At 35.9% G+C, this 22,071-nt stretch overlaps 2 protein-coding genes across 2 annotated transcripts; both read right to left on the bottom strand.

The window, feature by feature from the left end:
• Positions 1–2,635: 2,635 nt before the first annotated feature.
• Positions 2,636–5,715, bottom strand: LOC146158044 (transmembrane protein 272-like). Its single transcript, XM_083385748.1, has 4 exons — positions 5,481–5,715; positions 5,048–5,107; positions 4,008–4,229; positions 2,636–3,060 (listed from the first exon to the last, which is right to left on the bottom strand). The coding sequence occupies exons 1-4, from the start codon at positions 5,677–5,679 to the stop codon at positions 2,801–2,803; spliced, it is 741 nt and encodes a 246-aa protein (XP_083241874.1). The 5' UTR covers positions 5,680–5,715; the 3' UTR covers positions 2,636–2,800.
• Positions 5,716–16,044: 10,329 nt separating this feature from the next.
• LOC146158043 (transmembrane protein 272-like) lies at positions 16,045–21,650 on the bottom strand. The gene is made up of 4 exons (XM_083385469.1): positions 21,430–21,650; positions 18,486–18,545; positions 17,535–17,750; positions 16,045–16,541 (listed from the first exon to the last, which is right to left on the bottom strand). Exons 1-4 carry the CDS (start codon positions 21,623–21,625, stop codon positions 16,276–16,278), a joined length of 738 nt encoding a protein of 245 aa, XP_083241595.1. The 5' UTR covers positions 21,626–21,650; the 3' UTR covers positions 16,045–16,275.
• Positions 21,651–22,071: the final 421 nt, after the last annotated feature.

The following is a 22,071-nucleotide window of genomic DNA, read 5'->3' as shown; positions in this document are numbered from 1 at the left end:
AACATGTCGTTTTTGCACGCGTTTTATCACTCTGCGTAATTACAGATTTTTATTTTTTCTACACACCTGTAATTTCTATTTCTATGTCGCGCAGTATTCCACTATACCACTGTCGTTTTTGCAGTAAACATTTTAGAGTGTACATTTTGTTGTATTTTTCTTGCTACAGCAAACCTAAACCAGTGGGGCTGTCTGGGGCATTTAATGTAGCACTTGATAAAGGCAAAACTGACGAAAAATTATAATAAATTAACAGTTTAGCAGTAGAAATCGCAAAAAAGCCACACAATGTTTAAAATCTAAATTCAATAGCTTTTGCTAAAATGAACCAGTGGGGTTTATGACGTGACAATTACGCTTGGTTTCAATGAATGACTTTATTCAAATAATGATGTCTAATGGAAAAATTGTAATGCGTATAGCTAGTCGTAGATGCTTATGTCGTAAATACGGACATTTTCGATAAATTTTAAAACAATCGCTTTTGACATATATCTAAATTTGTGGCGTCGCGAGAATTAAAAACTTTGAAACCCTGTTTTTTTTTCATAGCCTACCACTCTAGAAGTTTTACGAAATTAAGTTTAGCGTGAAAAACCCTCGTCTTTGTGAAAAAAAATTTTCATGTTTCTCTTTTTTTGCGCACATTGGTAAACTTTTCTTGTGGTTCAAACAAAGATTTATTTCCTAACTTCGAATATATATAATGTTACTATGCAGTGTTGTAGACAAATACCTTTTTATAAATGAGTCCTATTATAGGCATTTGCAAAACGTCTTAAGTATGATTTAGGTAATTTTTCAACAAATACCAATTGGGTTGCCGCGAAAAAAAGGTTATACACTGCTTTAAATTTATCTTATTCGATGCAGATGAAAATGAAATCACAAGGGCCGGTCAAATAACTGATTGGCATTTCCGCACCATTCGCGGTTAGGCAACGTCTAAACACGCCTGTCATTCACAAATCAAATATCACCACATTTCGAATTCCAGTGAAATATCATAAAGACGCGATTTTTAATAAACTTTTATTTCCTTAAACAACATATAAATCCATTCTGTATGCGCTTCTAAATAACCATAAGCGAAAAAACGACAAAAAATATACAGCAGCGTCAATACAAGATGTGAACTAATTGGTTGGAAATATTTTCCGGCCAAAACTGTACAGCACAAACATAAGCGTATAGTTTACAGTTCATTGCAGTGAATTCAGCGTATTTTGAGCTGAGCAGTCAATACGTTACGGGGAAATAGAAAACAATGAAAATATTGAGCCGGTTTGAACCAGCGTTTCTCAATCTAAAGGCCGCAACCCCAAATTGAGTGGCTGTTTGATTTGGTTGGCCGTCGAATGCAGTAGTTTTATATGGTTAGATGTATTAAGATAGGTTCTGAGCAATATGTATTCATGCTTAAAAAAATTGAAGCAAAACAAAGACATAGCTCATATTATATAAACTGTTGCTACCAGGCATGGTAATATAAATCAAAAAACAGCTCCCCTGGTAATTGTAATTGTTAACCAACGTTTCGGCAACCTATACAAGCCGCCTTCGTCAGGGTGAAGTATTAAGGTCGCCGCGGAAAAAGGTATTAAGGTCGCCGCGGAAAAAGGTTTAGAAACACTTGCTTGAACTAGTTCAGAAATTTCTGGAGTCGGGGCTTCAATATACATTACAATGTTAAGATGTTCGATACTGCACGAAAATCGTGTTTTAATGACAAGCAACATATATAAAATTTTATTTTTACCTCATTAAGGCGACCAATTTATTCTCTAGGAAAGTCCTATGCAAAAATTCTCCGAAAAATCCGCCAATATGAAAATCTTATGGTCGTGCTGTTTCGAAAAACCGCGTTACGGAGCTAAACATCTTGCATCGTACATTTCAGTAAAGGCCTGATCGTTATTCCAAAAACAAAAAAGCAAAGGTTAATTATTCACAGAGAATCATATGGCCAAACACAAAAAAATCGGATTATCGAAAGAACACCTCGTATCTTATGATTATTTTCCAGTAATGGCACAATCGCAAAAATACAAACGAGAAAAAATTAGTTAGAGTCTTGGAAGAATAAGAAATCCGCGACTTTTTCTGAAAAATATCGCCATTGCAACAAATAATATTGTTTCGAAAACACCTACTAAAGACAACATAAAAAAACAAAATTAATACAATTTGTCCCTAGTTTAAGAAATTCGCTTCAGGCTTTTATTTTATTTTAGTTCTGAAAGACAAAAAATCGTACCGTACATCTACTAAGGAGACACTACCAAGAAAAACTAAAAACAAATTGTAAAACGTCCTCTGGTCATTTTAATCACCACATGGATAAACACTTCAGTTTAAAAGATATTCATTTGCAAAAACTAACTATGTATTTTTTAGTTTCCAACCGCGGGTTCTAAAAGTCTTTGTTAAGTTTGAAAAATAAAACCTCTACAGCAGTGCTTCCCAATCAGTGGGTCGTGAATCATTTTTTAATGTTACAGTTTTTTATTAGATCGAGAAATTATTGCATTATCATTACGTAACATTTGTGCATGATCTGATAATATCCAATATGCAAGCTTAAGTTTTGCATTTTTATTAAATTGCATGTGTATGCATTGTTTTATCACATTAATTTGTTTTTCGTTCGTTTGGTTATACCTCATTGTGGATCGCACAATACACAAAATAACTTGCATTAAATGTGGGTCGCGAACTGAAAACAAAAGGTTAGGGAGCACTGATACATTGTAACTAATTGATAAAATAATCTTAAAAACCCGCTGGTTACTAAAACGTCTTATTCCAAAAGCTCAGTAGTAGGCTTGTTGTCGGTTGGCTTGGCTGTTGTTTCATCTTTAGGCTCATCATTAGTAGCTTTTCCAACATCCTTGCAAAGGAAGCAGCATAGACCCCAGCAGCAGCACAGAGCCAGGCCTATCATTATGTAGGTGGCCGTTATAACCCAGAAGGCCAAGTAGTAAGTGGTGAAGTCGCAGTATTGAAGAGCTAACGGGTTGCTCGTGTTGGGAGCGTATATGCTGTACACCCAGACGTTGCCTGAAAGTAAAGGTTTTTAGGTTTGAGGAAAGAAAGGTTGACATACGTCAGGGTTTTTCAAACATGTCCGGAATTTTAGTATTGCGCAAGTGTGTCCGAATTTTTCAGTGTTTTAAACAAGTCATTTTGAAATAACTAAAGTTCAAGTTATTTACTTTGCAAAAAAAGTAAGTCAAGGTCGTCAGTTGCTCAAGTCAACTCCAAATCAAGCCATTAGTATAACAATAAAGCGTTAAACCATGCACTGAGTGTCTGGATTTTCCCAGACATGCTTTAGTAATATATTCGTGTCCATAAGGGACCCTTTCAATGCTGTAAACAAGTCATTTTAAAATGACCAAAGTCCAAGTCAAGTCTTTTGTAAAGTAACTCAAGCCAAGTCAGTCATTTAAGTCATTGAAATAAAAATAAAACGTTATAAAATCTTTTTTTTTAGTTTAGGTAGAGTAAATGATCGGATTTTCCTAGACATTCTTTAGGGATAAAATTTTCCTCGGAATTTTAGTGGTACACTTTGTGCCCGTAAAGTACATTTTCAGTGTTGTGAACAAGTAATGATCCGATAATATCGGACGAGAACCGATACTACTACTTGGCATCGGGTATCGGCTCCGATCCGATATTATCGGACGAGTACCGATACTACTACTTGGCATCGGGTATCGGCTCCGATCCGATATTATCGGACGAGTACCGATACTACCACTTGGCATCGGGTATCGGCTCCGATCCGATATTATCGGACGAGTACCGATACTACCACTTGGCATCGGGTATCGGCTCCGATCCGATATTATCGGACGAGTACCGATACTACTACTTGGCATTGGGCACCGGTTTCGATTCGATAATATCGGACGAGAACCGATACTTAAACTCGGCACTTAGTATCGGCTCCGATTCGGTATTATCAGACATACTTAATAAAACTAGAGCTTTTAACAAACCTGCGATGAACCAAGCGAAGTTGAAGCATCCAACCACGCCATTGTAGCTCGACAGATGTTTCCTGACTTCTTTGTTTTCCTCGCAATCTTTGACCTTCCTGCATTTGCGACAAATGCTGTCCCCGATTCCGACCAGCTGGAGCATAAGCGAGGTTGAACCGGCCACCACGAGCCAAATGGGAACGAATCTCTCAACCGGGCAATTGTATAGGTTGAGGGCGCCTGAAAAAATGGTCAATGTTTTTAAAATATAAATTATTTAAAACATGACAGGTCCCTTACAAAAGAAACAGTAATTGGACAAATGTGTTGTTGTTGTTTTACCATTGATGCTTGGTAAGTTGAATAAGTTGGAATGCTAAAACAAAGTTGAAGTGCCTACTTTAGAATTTTTTAGGAAAAAAAAACTTGACCCAGCCAAATTAAACGGTAAAAACAAATGTGCATTGTTTCAAGTGAAAATTACAGACACAAACGTCATGGATCATTTCATGGCCCAGCCTCAGGTTCGTGACGTCATATTTGCATGACTTCATCGCAATTCATATCATAGAAAAACTTTTTTACCGCTCTACGGTTTTGTTCTATTTTACGTATTTGTTGAAAATATAGATCAAAATTGACAGATAGGAAGTAAAGCTTTGTTGCTACCGCTGGCCGAGCTGTCAATCAAACTGCTTGTACCGCACATGCATTACATGCATTAGATGCATCACAATTACACGCGTGTGCATTAACCCGTGTGTGCAATATGCGAGGGGTTCTGGAGGGGTTATTGGAGGGGGTCCAAGTTTCTGAAATATTAAATTGTCTTAATTTACTCTATAACACAAAGGTGACGTCACAAAGTTTAAAAATCGCCCTTATAATAGTTTGGTCGAAAACTTTATAATAGTTTGGTCGAAAACTTTTTTTTTCGAGGGTGCAATCAGAAAGCATTTTACAAGGCTTTACATTTTCGTCCAGTTTGCAAATAAATACCATAAAACTTATCAATTCAAACTGGAACTGGCAATGTAAAGGTTTAGCTTTTCACTTACCTATAACGATCATTGCGATTGGTAAGGCGAGCAGCAAAATATTACAGATGGTGAAACCGACTGAAAATGAAAACAGTGGCTTATAGTACATACACGCGTAAACAAGCAATATTTTCGAGGACGCTTAAAAATTAGGCGCGAAATATTTCTGAAAAACTGAATTTGTAAACAAAAACACTTTAGTATCGGACGAGTAACGATATTAGTTAACAAAGGATATCGGCAAAAATTCGGTATTATCGAATTTCCTTAAGAATAAATAATAAAAAATATTGCATTTTACTTAAAATTCCTTCACGTGATATAACCAGTAAAACATGACCGAACTTGAAAAAAAAAAATATATATATAAACGTCCAGTTAAAATCCAATGTATTCAAGCATAATATAAAATTCCTTTCATACGTTTTTTTCTCCTATATTTAAGACTTACTGGTATCTGTAACAATCCTGCAACAGTTGGTCGCAAAATCTCCCCTAGTTCCCGACGTTTTTTGCGCGTTCTTGATCTGCTCTATTACGCTCGAGTAGGAGGGAGGTTTCTGGTCAGGGGTTTCACCCGAGCCGTACGAAGGAGGGGAATTCCCGCTTTCGACGTTGACAGGGTCACGCTCTGTTGGGTTCGACGACATTTCAGTGTTCAAGTTGAAGTTGCCGATTTCCTACAAGCTAAAGGTTATTCTTACAAGATAACGACGGATATAGTTAGATTGGCAAATCCATGACAGTCACAATAAGATATTCACTGCTTTATTTTGTAATATTAGCGCCACTCTACGACCTTGTTGCCTCTAACTCGCTACTGCGCATGCGCACGTCTGACCTACTTTACTTACCACACAACCGCTGGACTTTATCTTAGGATTTATTCTCAAAATGCTATACTGTGGTATGGACTTTGATATTCTTATTACGTCTAACTACAACCTCCAACCATTATTTCTAAAATATAGGAAATTTGATTAAAAGAACAGTAACCCGAAAACTGGACTTGATGTGTGAGTAATTAGTTAGTTTACATATCGCCCAGCAATTCACATAGGTTTATCGTAGAAACTATTTTGCATTTGAAAAATAAACACTTTTTGAATAAAGCAAATTTACAAACAAAACAACAGCATATATGTTGTTGAAAATGAATAAGGAATTATTCGAAACGTTTAAAATGCTTCCTACTTCTGTATCGGCTTTGATATTCTTATTACGTCTAACTACAACTTCCAGCCATTATGTTAAGATTTGTTCGAAACGTTCAAAATACAATCTATTTCTGTATTGCCTTAGGTCAGTGCTTTTCAACCTTTTTGCTGGAGTGGAACCCTCTGGAAACATTCCACTGGCTTAAGGAACCACAGTGCAACAATTTGGTTGTCTTATGCATGCAATGAGCTAAACCATTTAGAAATTGCGGAATCCCTGGACTGTACTAGCGTGAAAACCACTGCCTTAGGTAATAGGTATTCGTTCTAAGTTCCAACCACAACCTCCAGCCATTGTTCTCCAAACAACAAACAACACAGCACGTATGCTGACGCCTTTACTCTTACAGGAAGCACTCATCTCATTCAAAACACAGTTCGTGGCAAACTTTCTAAGACAGGCTTCGGCAACTCATATAATGCGATGTACTACAGCAAAATGTCGCTAGTTGTAATTGTAAATTAATTTGAATTGCTTGTGTGCTCAAATTAAAGTTCAAACCTCATTTCCAAATCGGAAATGTTACTTTGTGGCGGTTTTTAGAGTTTTAAAAGAGCTTTAGGCAATGTAAGTTTTATATTGTATAGCGTGAAACAAATGTAGGCGACTAGGCGTATATAAAGCTTCGCGCATTTCTTTAAGAATAAATTGCAATTTTATCAAAATCAATTGACTAACTGTAATTCTAGTTTGGATTTTTGGCATGAGAATTTGCAAATTCCAATCAAATTTTAATCAGCTGAAAAAAATCTAGGTTTTTTAATTTTAATCAGCTGAAAAAAATCTAAGTGCAGTGTTCCCTTGTACCAACAGACACTATTTTCCGCAGTAAAATTTGCTTTTCGTGCAATAATTTGATATTTGTGAAGACCCAACAACTAATCCGGACAAGTGTATATTAAACCTCGGCAAAGCACAAAATCAAGAAATATCTGCACAAAGGAAGAATACTTTAACTCATATCGTAGTAGGTAACATTGTGTGAACGCTTCGGATAAATCTTTATTCTATTTTAGATAGTAAAAATAAACGAGCAGTTATCAGAAGCGTACATAATACTACCTAGGTCCACTTCTATATAGGTTTTGATATTCTTAATCTAACCAAACCCTCCAACCATTACGCTTCAAAAAAATATTTTAATTTAAAAGTGTACTTTTTGGGTACCATTTCTTACTAGACTGAGGTTATGAGTTCGAACCGCACTGAGGGCTAGTTGTTTTTTTAGCTTTGCTTTGCTTGCATCATTGATCGACAGGTTCGGGTTAGTCTCTTGATGGCTTTCCGGTGTGCTATGATAAGTCGCTATCGTTAATCAAAAATCAACTTCAGAAGGGCAGCAAACCATTTCGAGCAGCAACTGACTGAGTGTTAACGCACTACTCAAAAAACAGTCAAAGAGCAAAAACTGTCTGAAAGTAGAAAACTACATTAATGAATAGCAAACGTTATATTAACTACATCGTTTTCAGCGCATGGAAATTGAAGGTGTGGCATGCCTGTGATCGACTGTTGTGATACTACTCATAAATGCTACAAAACAAATTATTAAGAGTAAAATATTTCTAAATTTTGGGGGGGACCATGGCCCCTCAGACCCCCCCTGGCTACGCCTATGGCTGATGTCATTTACTTAAGTCATTATAACACTTCTAAAACATTTCAATAATAACTTTTTACTTTTATGGTCAACTTGAGCATATTTGGCGATGAACTGTTCAAGCCTGTTCTGAAACATAGGTGTTCTAATTCTAATATACGCGCTTAGACCACGACATTCTCATGTGCTGTAGTGACAAGTAGCAATTTCGTATGTTGATTATACGTCAAGTCAACTTAAAATACGTCAAGTCACTTGTGTAAATGACTTAAGTCTGAGTCATTTTACATTAATGATTCAAGTCAGAGTAATTTTACGCAAAAGACTTAAGTCAAGTCAAATCATTTGAAAACAGTGACTTAAGTGCACTTAAGTCACGTCATTAAGCTTAATGCTTACTTTTACACTGAGTTTATTGCTTACTTTTTACTTATAACAATCGGCTAAAGTTAATCAGGCGCTAAACTGTTCAAGCCTTCCCTAAACACGCGTGGTCTAATAAACGCGCTTAGCCACAACAAACTGATGTACTGTAGTGTAAAGTATCTCTTCGTTTACCTTCATATGTTGAATATATAAAGTCAGCATATTTAATCATTTAAGTCAAGCCAAGTTTTTCAACACAAAATACTTAAGTCAATCAGGTAATTTATAAACTGTTCCTTAAATGCACTGAAGTCAAATCATCAAGTCGTTGACTTAAGTCATTACAACTCTGCTAAAACTAACAAATGCTAGCTATAAAAAATCTTACGCTAAGTTCAGAATATTCAAGCCTGCTTTACGCGTACTCTAACAAAAGCGCTTAGCCACAAGAACCTCATGTACTCTAGCGTTTATGTTGGGAGTATATCTTCATTTTTATATGTTGAATATACGCCAAGTCACCTTAAAATACGTGTGTACATGACTTAAGACTGAGTCATTTGTCTTAAATGATTTAAGTCAAGTTAAGTAATTTGGGGCAAAAGACTTAAGTCAAGGCAAGTCATTTGAAAACAGTTACTTAAGTACACCTAAGTCATTACAACATTGCTAAACAAGCAAATACTCGCTATAAAAATCTTACGCTGAGATTAACGCTCACTTTCACTTATAATGATCGGATAAGGTTAATCTGACGCTAAACATTGTTCAAGCCTGCCTTCGAACACTTGCTCTAACAAAAGGGTTCAGCCACGACAATCTACTGTAGCGTATATGCTACAAGCGTTGCGTCAAAATATAGGCTGTAAAGGCGAAATCAAAACGGCGTGACTATAGCTGCCACGCCCCTCTAGCATAACACGAGGCAAGTGCAGCTTCGCATATACGCAAAGGGGGTTGATCTTGCTGTTTGTAGATGAATAAGGATATCCATAGCATGTCCTGCTTTGCACTTGTTTTTAGCTTGTATAACGGCAGTAAAAAAAACTTTTTATTTCTTTTAAATTCGATTTCAATAACCAAGTTATTAAAAAAAAATAGATACACCATGCACGGATCTGTAATGCAACTTGCAAATGAATTTCAAAGTCCAATGAGTTATTAACTGATGATGATACATGTGTTTTTTGAAACATCTTTCTTGAGATGATGGCAGATTAACTTGACCTACAGCCTTGTTCATTACCTTAGTACGGTTTGCAAATCAATGTAAAGCCCAAAAAGGGCACGTAAATAATAGACGCTTCGTCACGCATTTGTCGCATCAGTTTTTGTCACTGAAATGCTTTTAAATCTCTCTTATTTAAAGGTAAAGCGTAACTTAATTATGATACGAGTGTGTATAGAAAGGTCTTTTTAAATGTGATGTCGATTTACTCGACACGCACTTGTATCATTACCGGTTAATGTGTTAAGGTAAAATTAGGTAAAATTTAGGGTAAACTATACCCGGATCTATAATGCAGCTTGATAATGATTTGCAAAGTCAAATGGTCGAGTAGAGGTATTTTTGAAACTCAAATGATAACAATTGCGTCCCACCTTTTATAAGGATGCTGTGATTTACTTCTTAGTCACATTAACTGGAAATGATGCGAGTTCGTATTGCAACCACTTAATGAAGAATATGTCGATTTACTCAACTGTGTATCAATCCCCGAATCCGGTAGATTCTGTGAAAAGCCGACAAAATAACGATTTCCCGCTCATTGTTTTTGCACTGAATAGTCAATTTGCCCAACTGCCTTCTAATTTACAAAGTTAAGTGTGAAATGAAAACGAAATAGTAACCAACATGCTGTTACTTTGGGTCTAACGTTGCACAACTAACGGGTTGTTGGCCTTCTGCGGTATAAAGGTTTTAACTAGAAAACATAGGCTGACACACTGTTAGCTTGTGTACAAACTAGATGAGGGCTACCCAACTATTTTTTAGCAAAGGTCCAGTTACAAAAGTTTAACATTTGCCTTGGTCCGTTATAACTCTCATGAAATAATTTACAGTCATACAAAATGTAATAAGGTATAATTTACGTATGTCCTTTGCTTCAACTAAGAACTATGTAATGTCCGTTAATATAGAGAAGGGTTTTCAACGAACAGCAGCAATTGTTTGCCAAGAAAAAACTCATTAAATAGCAGTGTTAAGTAAACACTGAGCCGATAACGTCCGGATCCAACACTAAAAAGGTCCGCATTCGGACTGCGGACCGCCAGTTGAGTAACCCTGCACTAGATGTTAGCAATGCTACATACACTGGATGTTAGTAATTGTACATACATACGATGTTAGCAATTGTACATACCCTGGATGTTAGTAATTGTACATACATACGATGTTAGCAATTGTACATACATACGATGTTAGCAATTGTACATACATACGATGTTAGCAATCTAAAGTTGTCATCCATTTTGCCATTTAATTTGTTCTTTCAATCTTAAATGATTTGTTTAATAAATTACAATTAGCAGAGGAGCTTTTTGATTATGGTCTCTGATAGATTAGCTATATAAAGAAAGACCAATCATATGGACGTTTGTTAACCTACACAAACACATCAACTGAAGATGATACAAGTTTGTTTTGAAACGTCTTTATCAATATAATGTCGATTTACTCGACCTTTTGACTTTGCAATTCATTATCAAGCTACATTACAGATCCCTGCATATTGCACAACTGTAACGCTAGTTTTCGAAAAGGCACAAAGCGTACTTCTAACACGCAAAATAAATTGTGTGCACAAATTCCCGGATCACCTACATTAACAAGTTATTTGATTAAGTAACCACACACAAAAATGCAGAAAACAAATTGCCGAGAAAACTGTAAAAAATTATCGCGAATTTGTCCGGAAATGGCAATTATACGGGCACGAAGGGTTTGCCTTATTAAATCAATCAAAACATAACCTGAAAGCGACCTGTAAACAATTGCGCGAGCGGCAAGCATTGCAGGCCTATGGTAGCACGGATTTCTGGTGTATTGTCAAATGACGAGGGTCGCCCTTATTGGGGAAATGACGGCGGTTTCCTTTCATTGCTTAGCGCTAATGCAACCGCAACCATTGAACGCTGAACTAATTACAAGCTTGTTTACGACGCATCGAATGTTATGTTTTGGACTGATTCTGTGCAAAATGAGCAGATATTTTTTTGAGTCAAGTATTTATTTTTTTTATTTATTGGAATGCGTTAAATCAATGCAAACAACTCAAGTTTATCCTAAGTCGTTTGTCACAAATAGAAAGCCAAGTTCCAGTCGGATTGTGGAAATGACGGCGGTTTCCGTTCATTGCTTAACGCTAATGCAACCGCAACCATTGAACGCTGAACTAATTACAAGCTTGTTTACGGGATGCATCGAATGTTATGTTTTGGACTGATTCTGTGCAAAATGTTCAGATATTTTTTAATAAACATGAAGTTAAGTATAATATATATGTTTTTTTTGGAATGTGATTTGCTACAATGAAATAATATACCTCCTTTATTGTTTCAGAAGTCAGAATTATTTGTTTTTACGCCACACCTCAATGCAGTGATGTTTCGTTAAACCACTCCCAGGAATTACTAGTGATGTAAATTTAAAAATTACTTAATCCAACATTTGCAAACTTAAAATTTCAGTCAATGTTTTTGCCAAATTGTTAAAGTAATCTTTAATTGAATAAAATGCTCCAATTTTTTATAATTTTTTTTCTGCTCTTTCTGATAAAAATGAATGGACGGAGTTATACGAATATTTTGTTGGTAAACAAAAATAAACTTCGATTTATGCGATGTAAACAAGTAATTTTGAAATGACTTGATCCGAGTTATATAAAACGCAAACAGCCCAAGTCCATCCTAAGTCAAAAAGCCAGGTTCCAGTTCAATTGTGGAAATGACGGCAGTTTTATTTGATTGCTAATCGCTAATGCAATCGCGAAGATAAAAAAAAACCGCTGAACTAACGGGAATCTTGTTTACAGGGGTGTTCAATTTTCGGCACCTTTCTGTACTAACTGTGCATATGTTAAGGTGCAACATACACGGTTCTGTAATGTAGCGTGATAATAAATGTCAAAGCCAAAAAGGTTGAGTAAATCGAAATCATCTTGATAAAGACGTTTCGATACGAACTTGTATCTTCTTCAGTTATTGTGACTAAAATATATCCAAACCTCATTGCGAAACGCGGGGCGCAATTCATAACATTCCCCATTTGCTCTAACGATTAGAAACTTAGAATTACAAGTGATTTGCGTAATTTACTGTCAAGTCGTGTTTTAACTTTGTAATTGTTTTGCCCGAAGAACTCAGGTCAAGCTTGTTGAAAACAGTAACTTTGCAACATTAGTTAACACAACACTTCGGACAACAGCTCTCAAAAATTTGTTGCGGCGCACTTTATATAACAAAACAGAAAAAATAACAAACTTCGACAAACTTTCTAAAAAAACATAACTCAAACTTAACAATCACCCTACAAAATAAGATAGTAAATCCTATAATATTGGGTAGTCCACATTAAAGCCCGGCATATTTGTCTGCGTGCATAAATGCACCACAAATAGGCTATTTTTTCGCGGCAAACTTTAGAGGTCTCTAGGGGCACAAACCGCACAACATAGCAGTGGACTTTTGACACTTGCGGGTCGGCAACTATACAAAAATCCTTTCGCGGACTTTAGAAGGCACGGCGCTTTACGGAAACAATTGGTGCTAGTCATTATCAACCAACACTCTGAGTATAGTATTATAAACAGTTTATCGGTAATCTAAAAATGCTAGTATAGTATTTATTTTAGGACAAATAGTTATGTTAGCATAATCTTAGTGCACCACAATTAAGGTAACTCTTTCAGCTGAGGAAATTTGTAAAAAAAAAAAAAAAAAAAAAGTAATACATTTTTTAATGTAACAATAAAGCTTTCTGTAAACTTTTGGCCTGCGGTTTGTAAACTAGCAATCACTAAATTGTTTTTTGTTAAACACGTAAAACGCAAAACTTATACTAAGATATGCATACTTAAAAACGTTACCTAGAAGCAGCTTAAGAATACAGAAACCTGCAAGTTATGTCATTAAACACAACTAAATAAAGCCTTTTGGCGACACCGGTCCACTGCCGTGCACTAAATCAGTGCTTCTTAAACTTTTTGAGTTTTGTTCACCCCTAGCATCGATCTCCAGATTTCTTATCTCATGATATGATAAAACTATTTCGTCTATATATTACAGCGCAAAATAACTTAGGTTGTTTCGCAAGCTACTTCCATTTCTGACGGTTCACCCTTATTCACCCCTTTTGGTTGGTTTACCCCTGCAAAAATTTTATTCACCCTGGGGTGAACCATTCACCTGATGAAGAAACACTGCACCAAATCAGCGTTTCTCAAACCACCCAAAATAGGGTGGCCGTTTGAGTTGGTTGGGTCGCTGACTAGTCCACATCGTTAGATTTATTGGGATTAGTTTCGAAAAACATTTCCTCAAAGTTTGAAAATATCGCGGATATATGAAGACATGGCCTTTATTAGTGAAATTCGCACTAGTTATTGCTGATGATGCCGTGATTGGCGAAATATATTTCTCTTTTATAAACTAGAACCTATAGTGACTGATTTTTGACTGAAACAAGAAAGTCTAAAGTATAAAGTTATTGCCAATCCCCTTTGTTTTGTTCGCTTATAAAAGTTCAGTGATTGGAATTGGTCGCCAATGCTTTCGCTGTTGTACTTACGCTTTAGTATTGTTTTTTCTAAAGAAACGCTTCACGATTTTGCGTGTCATCCTTGCGCACGGGCCATTGTTGTACTTACGCTTTAGTTTTTGGTCTTTACAAAAAAAGTTGAGGAACACTACAATACACATAATGTGCCGCGTCATCCAGTTTCAGAATATTCACTGACATAAACTCTACAACAGCGATTCTCAACCAGTGGGCCATGACTCGGGGAACTTTTTAGGTGAGCCACAGACAAATTTAAAAAAGCAAGATTTATTGAAGAAATTAGTTTCATTTGTGTCACTAAACCTAATTCCACAGGAATAATGGCTTGAGGGGAAATTGAGAAGTAATGTAAATAAAACGTAAATTTATTGTTCAGAAGCAAGTATCTCACTAATGCACGGTTCAATAAAAAATCTGTTATGATATATGCTCCGCTATTTTTTGTTCTAAATCTTTTTTGTAGTTTGTTTTTTAATTTATTGGGCCACAGAATTTTTGTGCAACGAAAATGGGTCACGAAAGAAAAAAGGTTGAGAACCATTGCTCTACAAAGTTAGCCGGCAACATTGAAGATCCTTACATGAAACAACACTATTCGAGTAGAAATAAAATTTAAATAACAGTTGATTTATTTATTTTTATTTTTATTTTTTTTTTTAATTGATTTAGTTGTACTTTGATAAATTTAGTTGTAGCACCTACACACTAGCCCGCGGTTTCGTAAATTAAATCGGCCTACTAGATTTTTAAATTACCGAGAAAGATAATACTATTTGTGGAGAAAATACAGCAGCAAGTATATACCATTAATGCTGTAGAATAGAATTAAAAATACAGCAGCAAGTATACCATAGCATGGAATTAAATGTACTTGTGTCTGTTTTAAAGAATAAAGACCTCGACTCACGCTTTAAAGCTTTTGCCATATTTTATCTAAATTACGGTTCCCAGTCAGACTCCACCTTTTTACTAAACCGGATTTAAACTCGACACTATTTTCTAAACAGGAGTCGGACTCGAGTTGTTTCAATTGACTTCGCAGGTTTGAATGCTAGGACTCATCTATTTGAAACCTCTCTGCCCTTAAAAGCGATGATCTCAAAAACGAAGCGATTTCGCCTCTTGTGAAATGTTTTTTTCACAACCAAACAAGATAATTGGGTACACTATGCACGGATCTGTAATGTAGCTTAATAAAAGTCACACTAACTGAAGATGATACAAGTTCGTATCGAAACGTCTTAATCAAGATGCTGTCGATCTACTCGACCTTTTTGGCTTTGAATTTTATTATCAAACAAGATAAGGTTGGTAATACATCATCGCTTTATTGAGGCAAAACATTCAGTATATAAGAACCAAATTTCCTTGCAACAAAGAATCTAAATATTTCAAGAACACATTAGTCCAGCAAATTAACAGCAAGGCAAAACACAATATACGACTGTTATCATGCTCAACAGAAATAACACTAGGCCTACTCGAAATGCTGTAAGAATATTTTTTGTGTGAAGTGCCCCCATATGCATTATTCGTCTTTGTTATCGCTACTTAAAGACGCATGTAAGATGATTTTGAAAACCTGATTAAAGCAGGTTATGACATTTTGTATCAGTAATTTATATTTTGTCATATTATGATATGATAAAATATACAAACACATACGTGTCTAATAACTGTGATCTAGCCCTTCTGTCCAGTTTAACAATATATTTTTGTATTTTTGTTTCGAATGTAATATGGTACAATGAAATTATGAATTTCCTAGTAATGCTTTAGTGAAGGATTAGTCGACAGACAAACCCTTGCAATTAATTTACATTATTTAATAAAAAATTGAAGTAAAGGTACACAGACTAGGAAACACTTAACCATGCTTTAAAAACAAGTAAATTACTAATCGCAGTTACAGAATTATATAAAACAAATACCGAAACAAACTAAAAACTGTTAACTGTCTGCTGTAGTTAAACTAGTGGGTTATATTTTTGAAGACTGTTTAACAAATTTGGGAGACTGTTCGAAGACTTCAAAATACCAAAGTGCATAATTGTTTAAAATGATGGCATCAAAGAGCTATTTATATAAACAAAAACAATTAAATCATTAGACATAGGATAAATCAATTTAAATCCTTAAAAAAACTGCAGCATCCTGTTAAAAGTAAATCAGTTTAAGTAAACCGCAAAAAACAAACAAAAATATTCTTTCAGCTTTCAAAGCCGCGTATTATTCTACTGAAAAAAGAAACAGTCCACACATGTTGTCCTCAAAATGGCCCTAGACCTCTTCCGTGGTCTTTTTCTCGGCTTCCGGTTCCGGCTCCGGTTCCACTGGCTTCTCCTCAGTCGGGCGCCCGGCCGCTTTGGCCACACCCCTGTACAGACAGCCGAAGGCCGACGAAAATCCACAAAGGCCAAGCAGCATGAGTATGTACGCTACAATGATAAGCCAGAATGCGAAGTAATAGGTTCCATGTTGGCAGTACCTTGGCTGACCAGGGAATTTAGTGTTGGGGGCGTAGACACGGAACACCCAAACGTTACCTGAAAAGAGGGAATTAAACGTTTTTAACGAACAAAAAGGGAATTTCTGGGTTTTGACCACAATGAGAGAATATTTTATTGCAAAGAAACAAGTGGGAAACAGTACTTACAGGTACTTACGATATACGTACAGTAATTACCTAAGTAACGTACGCGATGTGACTTCAGAAGTGAACAGTGAGACTAATTTTTGGTTCAAATGCCAGCGCTGAAATACAGCATTCCAGCTGGCGGTAATTATTTCGTGACAACTCGATACAAAAATACCGGAAATTCTAAACAATTTACGGTACAGCAACTTTTTGACAGTTTGAAGAATACACACAGCAGGCTGGCGAGCGACGACACAATTCACCAAACTGTTTTGATTGAATGGCCAGGAAGTGACCCAATTATGGTTCCAAAGTCAAAACTGCTACAAATTCAATGGGGGTTCGTGGTCATGCCCCCAAAATGTACATTTTCGCCTATTTTAACTCCGTAAGTGCAACAAATATTGGTTCAACGATTCTTTGAAAAAGGATTCATGCAAGGTTTACAATGGCGGTTTTTATTGGTAAGATTTAGGGATGTGTGGTGATATCGCAGCCGTTACCGAATGTCAAGTGTTGGTATCGGTACTCGTCCGATACTAGGGTGGTATCGGTACTCGTCCGATACTAGGGTGGTATCGGTGCCGATCCGATACCCAACTATATGATTATACTGAGCCATGACTGTATCTAATCACCGATTTTTACCCCTGAAGATAAATTTATCTAAAACTAGCAGGTTAACAACTGGAGATAAAGAACAATTCTAAACGCTAAAGCTAAGTTCAGCCTAATTATGTAAACAAAAGTACGTTTAATGTTTGAGAAGAATTAAGACAGGTTATTTTTCAGAAGAATTAAGTCAAGTAATGCGTGCATTAAACCTAAGTCAACTCATTTATTTAGGACCTAGGTCACTACAACACTGATCTGTTCTATAAAACACAAACACAATAGTAACCTGCAATGAACCAAGCCAGGTTGAAGAGGAAAATGATGCTGGAGTAGAGTCTGTGTTCTCTTTGATCTTGCTTGTCCCCTTCCTCTTTCTTCGTGCATTTCTTCCATATGATATCGAAGATTACGACCAGTTGAGGAAAAGCGGCCACCGTACCAGCAACAATAAGCCAAATTGGAATGAATCTCTCCACTGGGCAGTTGTCGATGTGAATGGCCCCTGCAAATAAATTAGTGATAATTTTATTCAATAACGTGAGCCAAATAACACCACTTAATTTTCTTGGTTTTTGAGTACATTTGCAAGGATTTTTTTTGTAGGTTTATTGCAATTGGGGAAACTTAAAAGTGGATATTTTAACTCCAATTCAACATTTTCCCCTCTCCACGCATATTTCCATGTTAATGGCCCCTGATATTTTATTGTAACATTTTTTTACCGGGCAGTTGTCGATGTTAATGACCCCTGCGTAGAAAAACGCAATGGTTTTGCCGGTTGGATAAAGTAATGGTTGGACTTTGCTAACTTTGTCTTTAACCTGGGCTTCGGAAACGGCCCCACACACGTTACAAATTCTTTAGACTAAAGCAGTGGTTCCCAAACTGTGGGCCTCGGCCCAGTACAGGGCCATGAGACTACTTTAGTCGGCCATAGTGCTATTTGAAAATATTGCAACTATACATTTTGTTTTACGTAAATAGTTGTTGGCGTAAACTGTTCGTGCGAGTTGTTCAACTTCAGCAGAATTACCCAGAAAACCCATGTATTGTGTGCAAAAGTAATTTTCTTATATAAGATTAAGCATAGTAATGGCGTCTATAAATTATTGTATAAGTTAAAATGCTTTATCCACCTTAAATTTTTTATACATTTCCAAAAAAAGACTATGTTATAAACAAATGTTATGTAACAAACTAACTTTTAGTTTTGCATTTATAACCTTATATATCTTACCAACTGTGATCATAGCGATGGGTAAAGCCAACAGAATTGCATTTGCAATGGCGAAACCAACTGAAAAACAAACAGAATCTCGTTAAAACAACTACTACTTTGCTGGAAGTTTTTAGCAAACACAAGCCAAACAGTGTAAACATAAATAAAGCGATACGTAGTGAGAATATCAAAGCTCATACAGAAGTGGGTAGCATTTTAAAAGTTTCGAATAACTCTTTATTCATCTTCAACATGTTTACTTCCGTATGGGCTTTGATATTCTTACTACGCCCTACTTTATTTAACCTCCAACCATTATGCTCCTGAGTAATAAAGAAATGTTTCTGGTGAAAATGTGCGCTATACCTGCGATGGCTTTCGGTGTGCTATTATGCCAGTGGTTCTTAAACTTTGTGCTTTGAGACTTAAAGGTGTGCTGTTTGTTTTTGTATTTTTATAAAAAGGAAGATTATTACACATATAAAAACACTTTTGAACTCTAGAGCAAAGTTTGGCCTATATAACCTGAAATGATTATTTCTAAGTGACCTATGTACTTAAGACGTATGGGTCGCCGCCTTATTCGGTTGGTTTGCCGGCTGAACTAGTTTCACGTCTTTCGGGTCCCGAGTAAGATTTCTTCGAAGTTTGAAAACACTTTTGGAGTAATAGCCTACATAGCCATGTCTCACATTATTTAAAGTCGACCTTATTCATGCTCTTATGTTTTGTTTGCTCGCAACAAGTTTAATGAAGATAATTTGGCCGCCGACACTTTGCTGGTATAGGTCTGCTTACGCTTAGTATTCGTGTTGCCGGAGAAAAGGTTGAGAAACACTGGTTAAAACAGGATTCGCCAACCTAAAGCAGACTTGGACAACTAGATTTATTTTAGCTTTTTAAAATTAGATTAGAATTAAAATTAGAGCATTTTAAAATTAGATTGTTTTAAGTTTTTTCAAATTAGATAATTATCGAATTCCTAAAATAACAAATTTCAACTGGAATTTGAACTGGAATCACAAACAACCAATTTAATCGCAAAGTATTCTTATAAGAATGTTAATGGTAAGTATGTGTGTGCTAATTTTTAAACCTTTTTATGCTTTTTAGACTGTAAATATTACATACAAGTCGTTCTAACCAAAGAGTTTTAATAGAAGTTCTGCGATTTAACTGAGTCACTAAAAATGCCGTTGGACAAAGTACAATTTTTGGAAAAATCCGAATTAGATTAGAACTAGAATTAGCCGCATTTTGCTCTAATTCAATGATTTAAAAAACTAGAATTATCTTGTTGTCCACGTCTGGCCTATAAAGCCCGCGGAGTTAATTCTTGTGTCCGCGGCATACTTTCAAATACAAAGTACTGCTCAAATGTTGCCGGGTGCAACTTCAAAACAAACTTCGATAGCTTGATAATGAATTGCAAGGCCAAAAGGGTCACCCGCGCATTGTACCGAAATTTCAAAAGAGTTTTAAACTGAACGGCAGTTTAGTAAAGCTAACTACTGTTTTTGTTGCTTATAGTGATTTTCTTTCTTTTAATGATAAACAAGTTAAAAAAGTTTGGCAAAACATGTATACCCAGCCTGCAACAATACTTACAGTTATCCGACTTTTATGAACAAAGTTTGGTGACCCAAACTGAAACAAGCACAATAAGTGTTGAAAAGGGGTTAATCAGATGAAATCAGCTTAAAAAAAAACATCCAATAAAGCTTTAGAGCTAATTGGATCGTTGTAATGTCGGTTGTGTGCGGAAATGTCTAACTACTTTTGACGAATTGCCGCAAATCGTGTCTTGTTTTGCCGCCAACGCCGACATTACCCACAGCACTTTTGCATACACCGCTAATTTGTCACTAAACATTGTCGGGTATATTCTAAACAACAACGCGACGGTTTAACTGAATAACAGTAATTAACGCGACAAACGTGGTCCATTTGGCTAGCTATGAACCAGGGATGTTAAAACTATGGGTCTTGTTTTGACCCTTTACACATTTTCATTGACCCTCTTGTTTATTTTACCTTGTCTTCCTCATAATAACCAACACGTAATGTCAAACATTTTAGCGATTAATAATTTTTTTTGCTTAAGCAGTAAACATCTTAGCGGTTGTTAACAATGTTCAATTATTCATAATGTGAATCGCAATATTTTGTGAATTTTTTCACATTTAGCACACAGATTGTCCCAAAAACTATTGATTTATTAATCAGGGATAAAAATGAACTAACATTTACATTACTTTAAAATGGCTTCTAAATGTATTACGTTGTATGTGTGTAATGTCCACTTGTTGTTAGTATTGTTAAGGGTACGTTTTAAACGCGGTCCCAAAAATCTATTCAGTTCTAGAAATACTGAACACAGGTTGCGGGAAGCCGGTTATTCTTCTCATTATTCTAAGGAAGTATAAGTTGTCCATTAGATGAAAAAGTATAGAACCATTGGACTTTATAAACAACGTTTTAAGCGGGAAAGCATCCTTTGCTGATAGCAAATCTTTTAACAGCTTGTGTACAGTGAGAAGTTAGTATGAGTGCGGCAAAACTGAATGTTAGAGTAATTATTGTACGTACAATGAACATTTTCGATGTTTTCAGCAAAAAGGGTCCGCCATTATTTGTAGAAAGCAAAAATTATCCATTAGGTGAAAAAGGTCTGAACCACTGGACTTTTATACAATTATATCCATACTTTATTGAAGTGCATTTTCATTTAAGCAATTGTAGTACTTTAAAATACATCTTGCACATTAGTGATTAATAAATATAGTGCACCTTACATTACTTTGCACATATGTGTAAGTTAGATTTAACAAGTATCCACAATATTACACAGGGTAGTATATGCGAGTGCTACTGGTGCTTCTAAACATAAAAGGTAGGTTTCTATTAAGTTTAAATCTTTGAGAACCACTGGAGGACCAAAGTTTCAAGCTTGAAAACTTACTGCTGTCCGTGAAAATCTTGCAGCAGTGTGACGCAAAACTGGTCTTGCTGTCCGACGAACTCTGGGCGTTCTTGATTCGCGCGAAGAAGCCACCGCATTTCTTTCCATCTTCACATTTCTTCTCATCTTTAGGCGGTGCTGATCCACTTTCAACTTGGGCTGTTTCACCTTCAGCCGGTTTTGGGTCGGAAGACATTGTCCTTCTTAGTTTTTGCTTTAAAATATGGAACCTGGGAAATAAACAGTGTAAGTTAGTTTTCTTTATTAAACGTTTTGATATTTCCAGGGGTTTTAAGAATGATTCTACGCCTAACTACAACCTCCAACCATTATCTTAGGATTTATTTACAACGTTCAAAAAATACTACCTACTTCTGTATGGGCTTTAATATTCATTCTATACGTCAAACTTCAACCTTCAACCATTAACTTATGATTTATTCAAACGTCTATAATGCTACCTATTTCTTTATGGGCTTTTCATTCCTTCTACATCGAATAACAACCTCCAGCCATTATCTTAAGATTTATTTAAATCGTTCAAAAACGCTTCCCACTTCAGTATGGGCTTTAATATTAATTCAACATCCAACTGCAACCTCCAACCGTTACGCACCAAAGTTAAATTAAAATTTACAATCA

This window comes from Ascidiella aspersa, chromosome 3, assembly GCF_963924565.1.
Source record: "Ascidiella aspersa chromosome 3, kaAscAspe10.2, whole genome shotgun sequence".
In the NCBI taxonomy this organism is placed as follows: Eukaryota; Metazoa; Chordata; class Ascidiacea; order Phlebobranchia; family Ascidiidae; genus Ascidiella; species Ascidiella aspersa.
The sequence above is the reverse complement of the archived record's forward strand: the minus strand, read 5'-3'. Positions and strand labels throughout refer to the sequence as shown.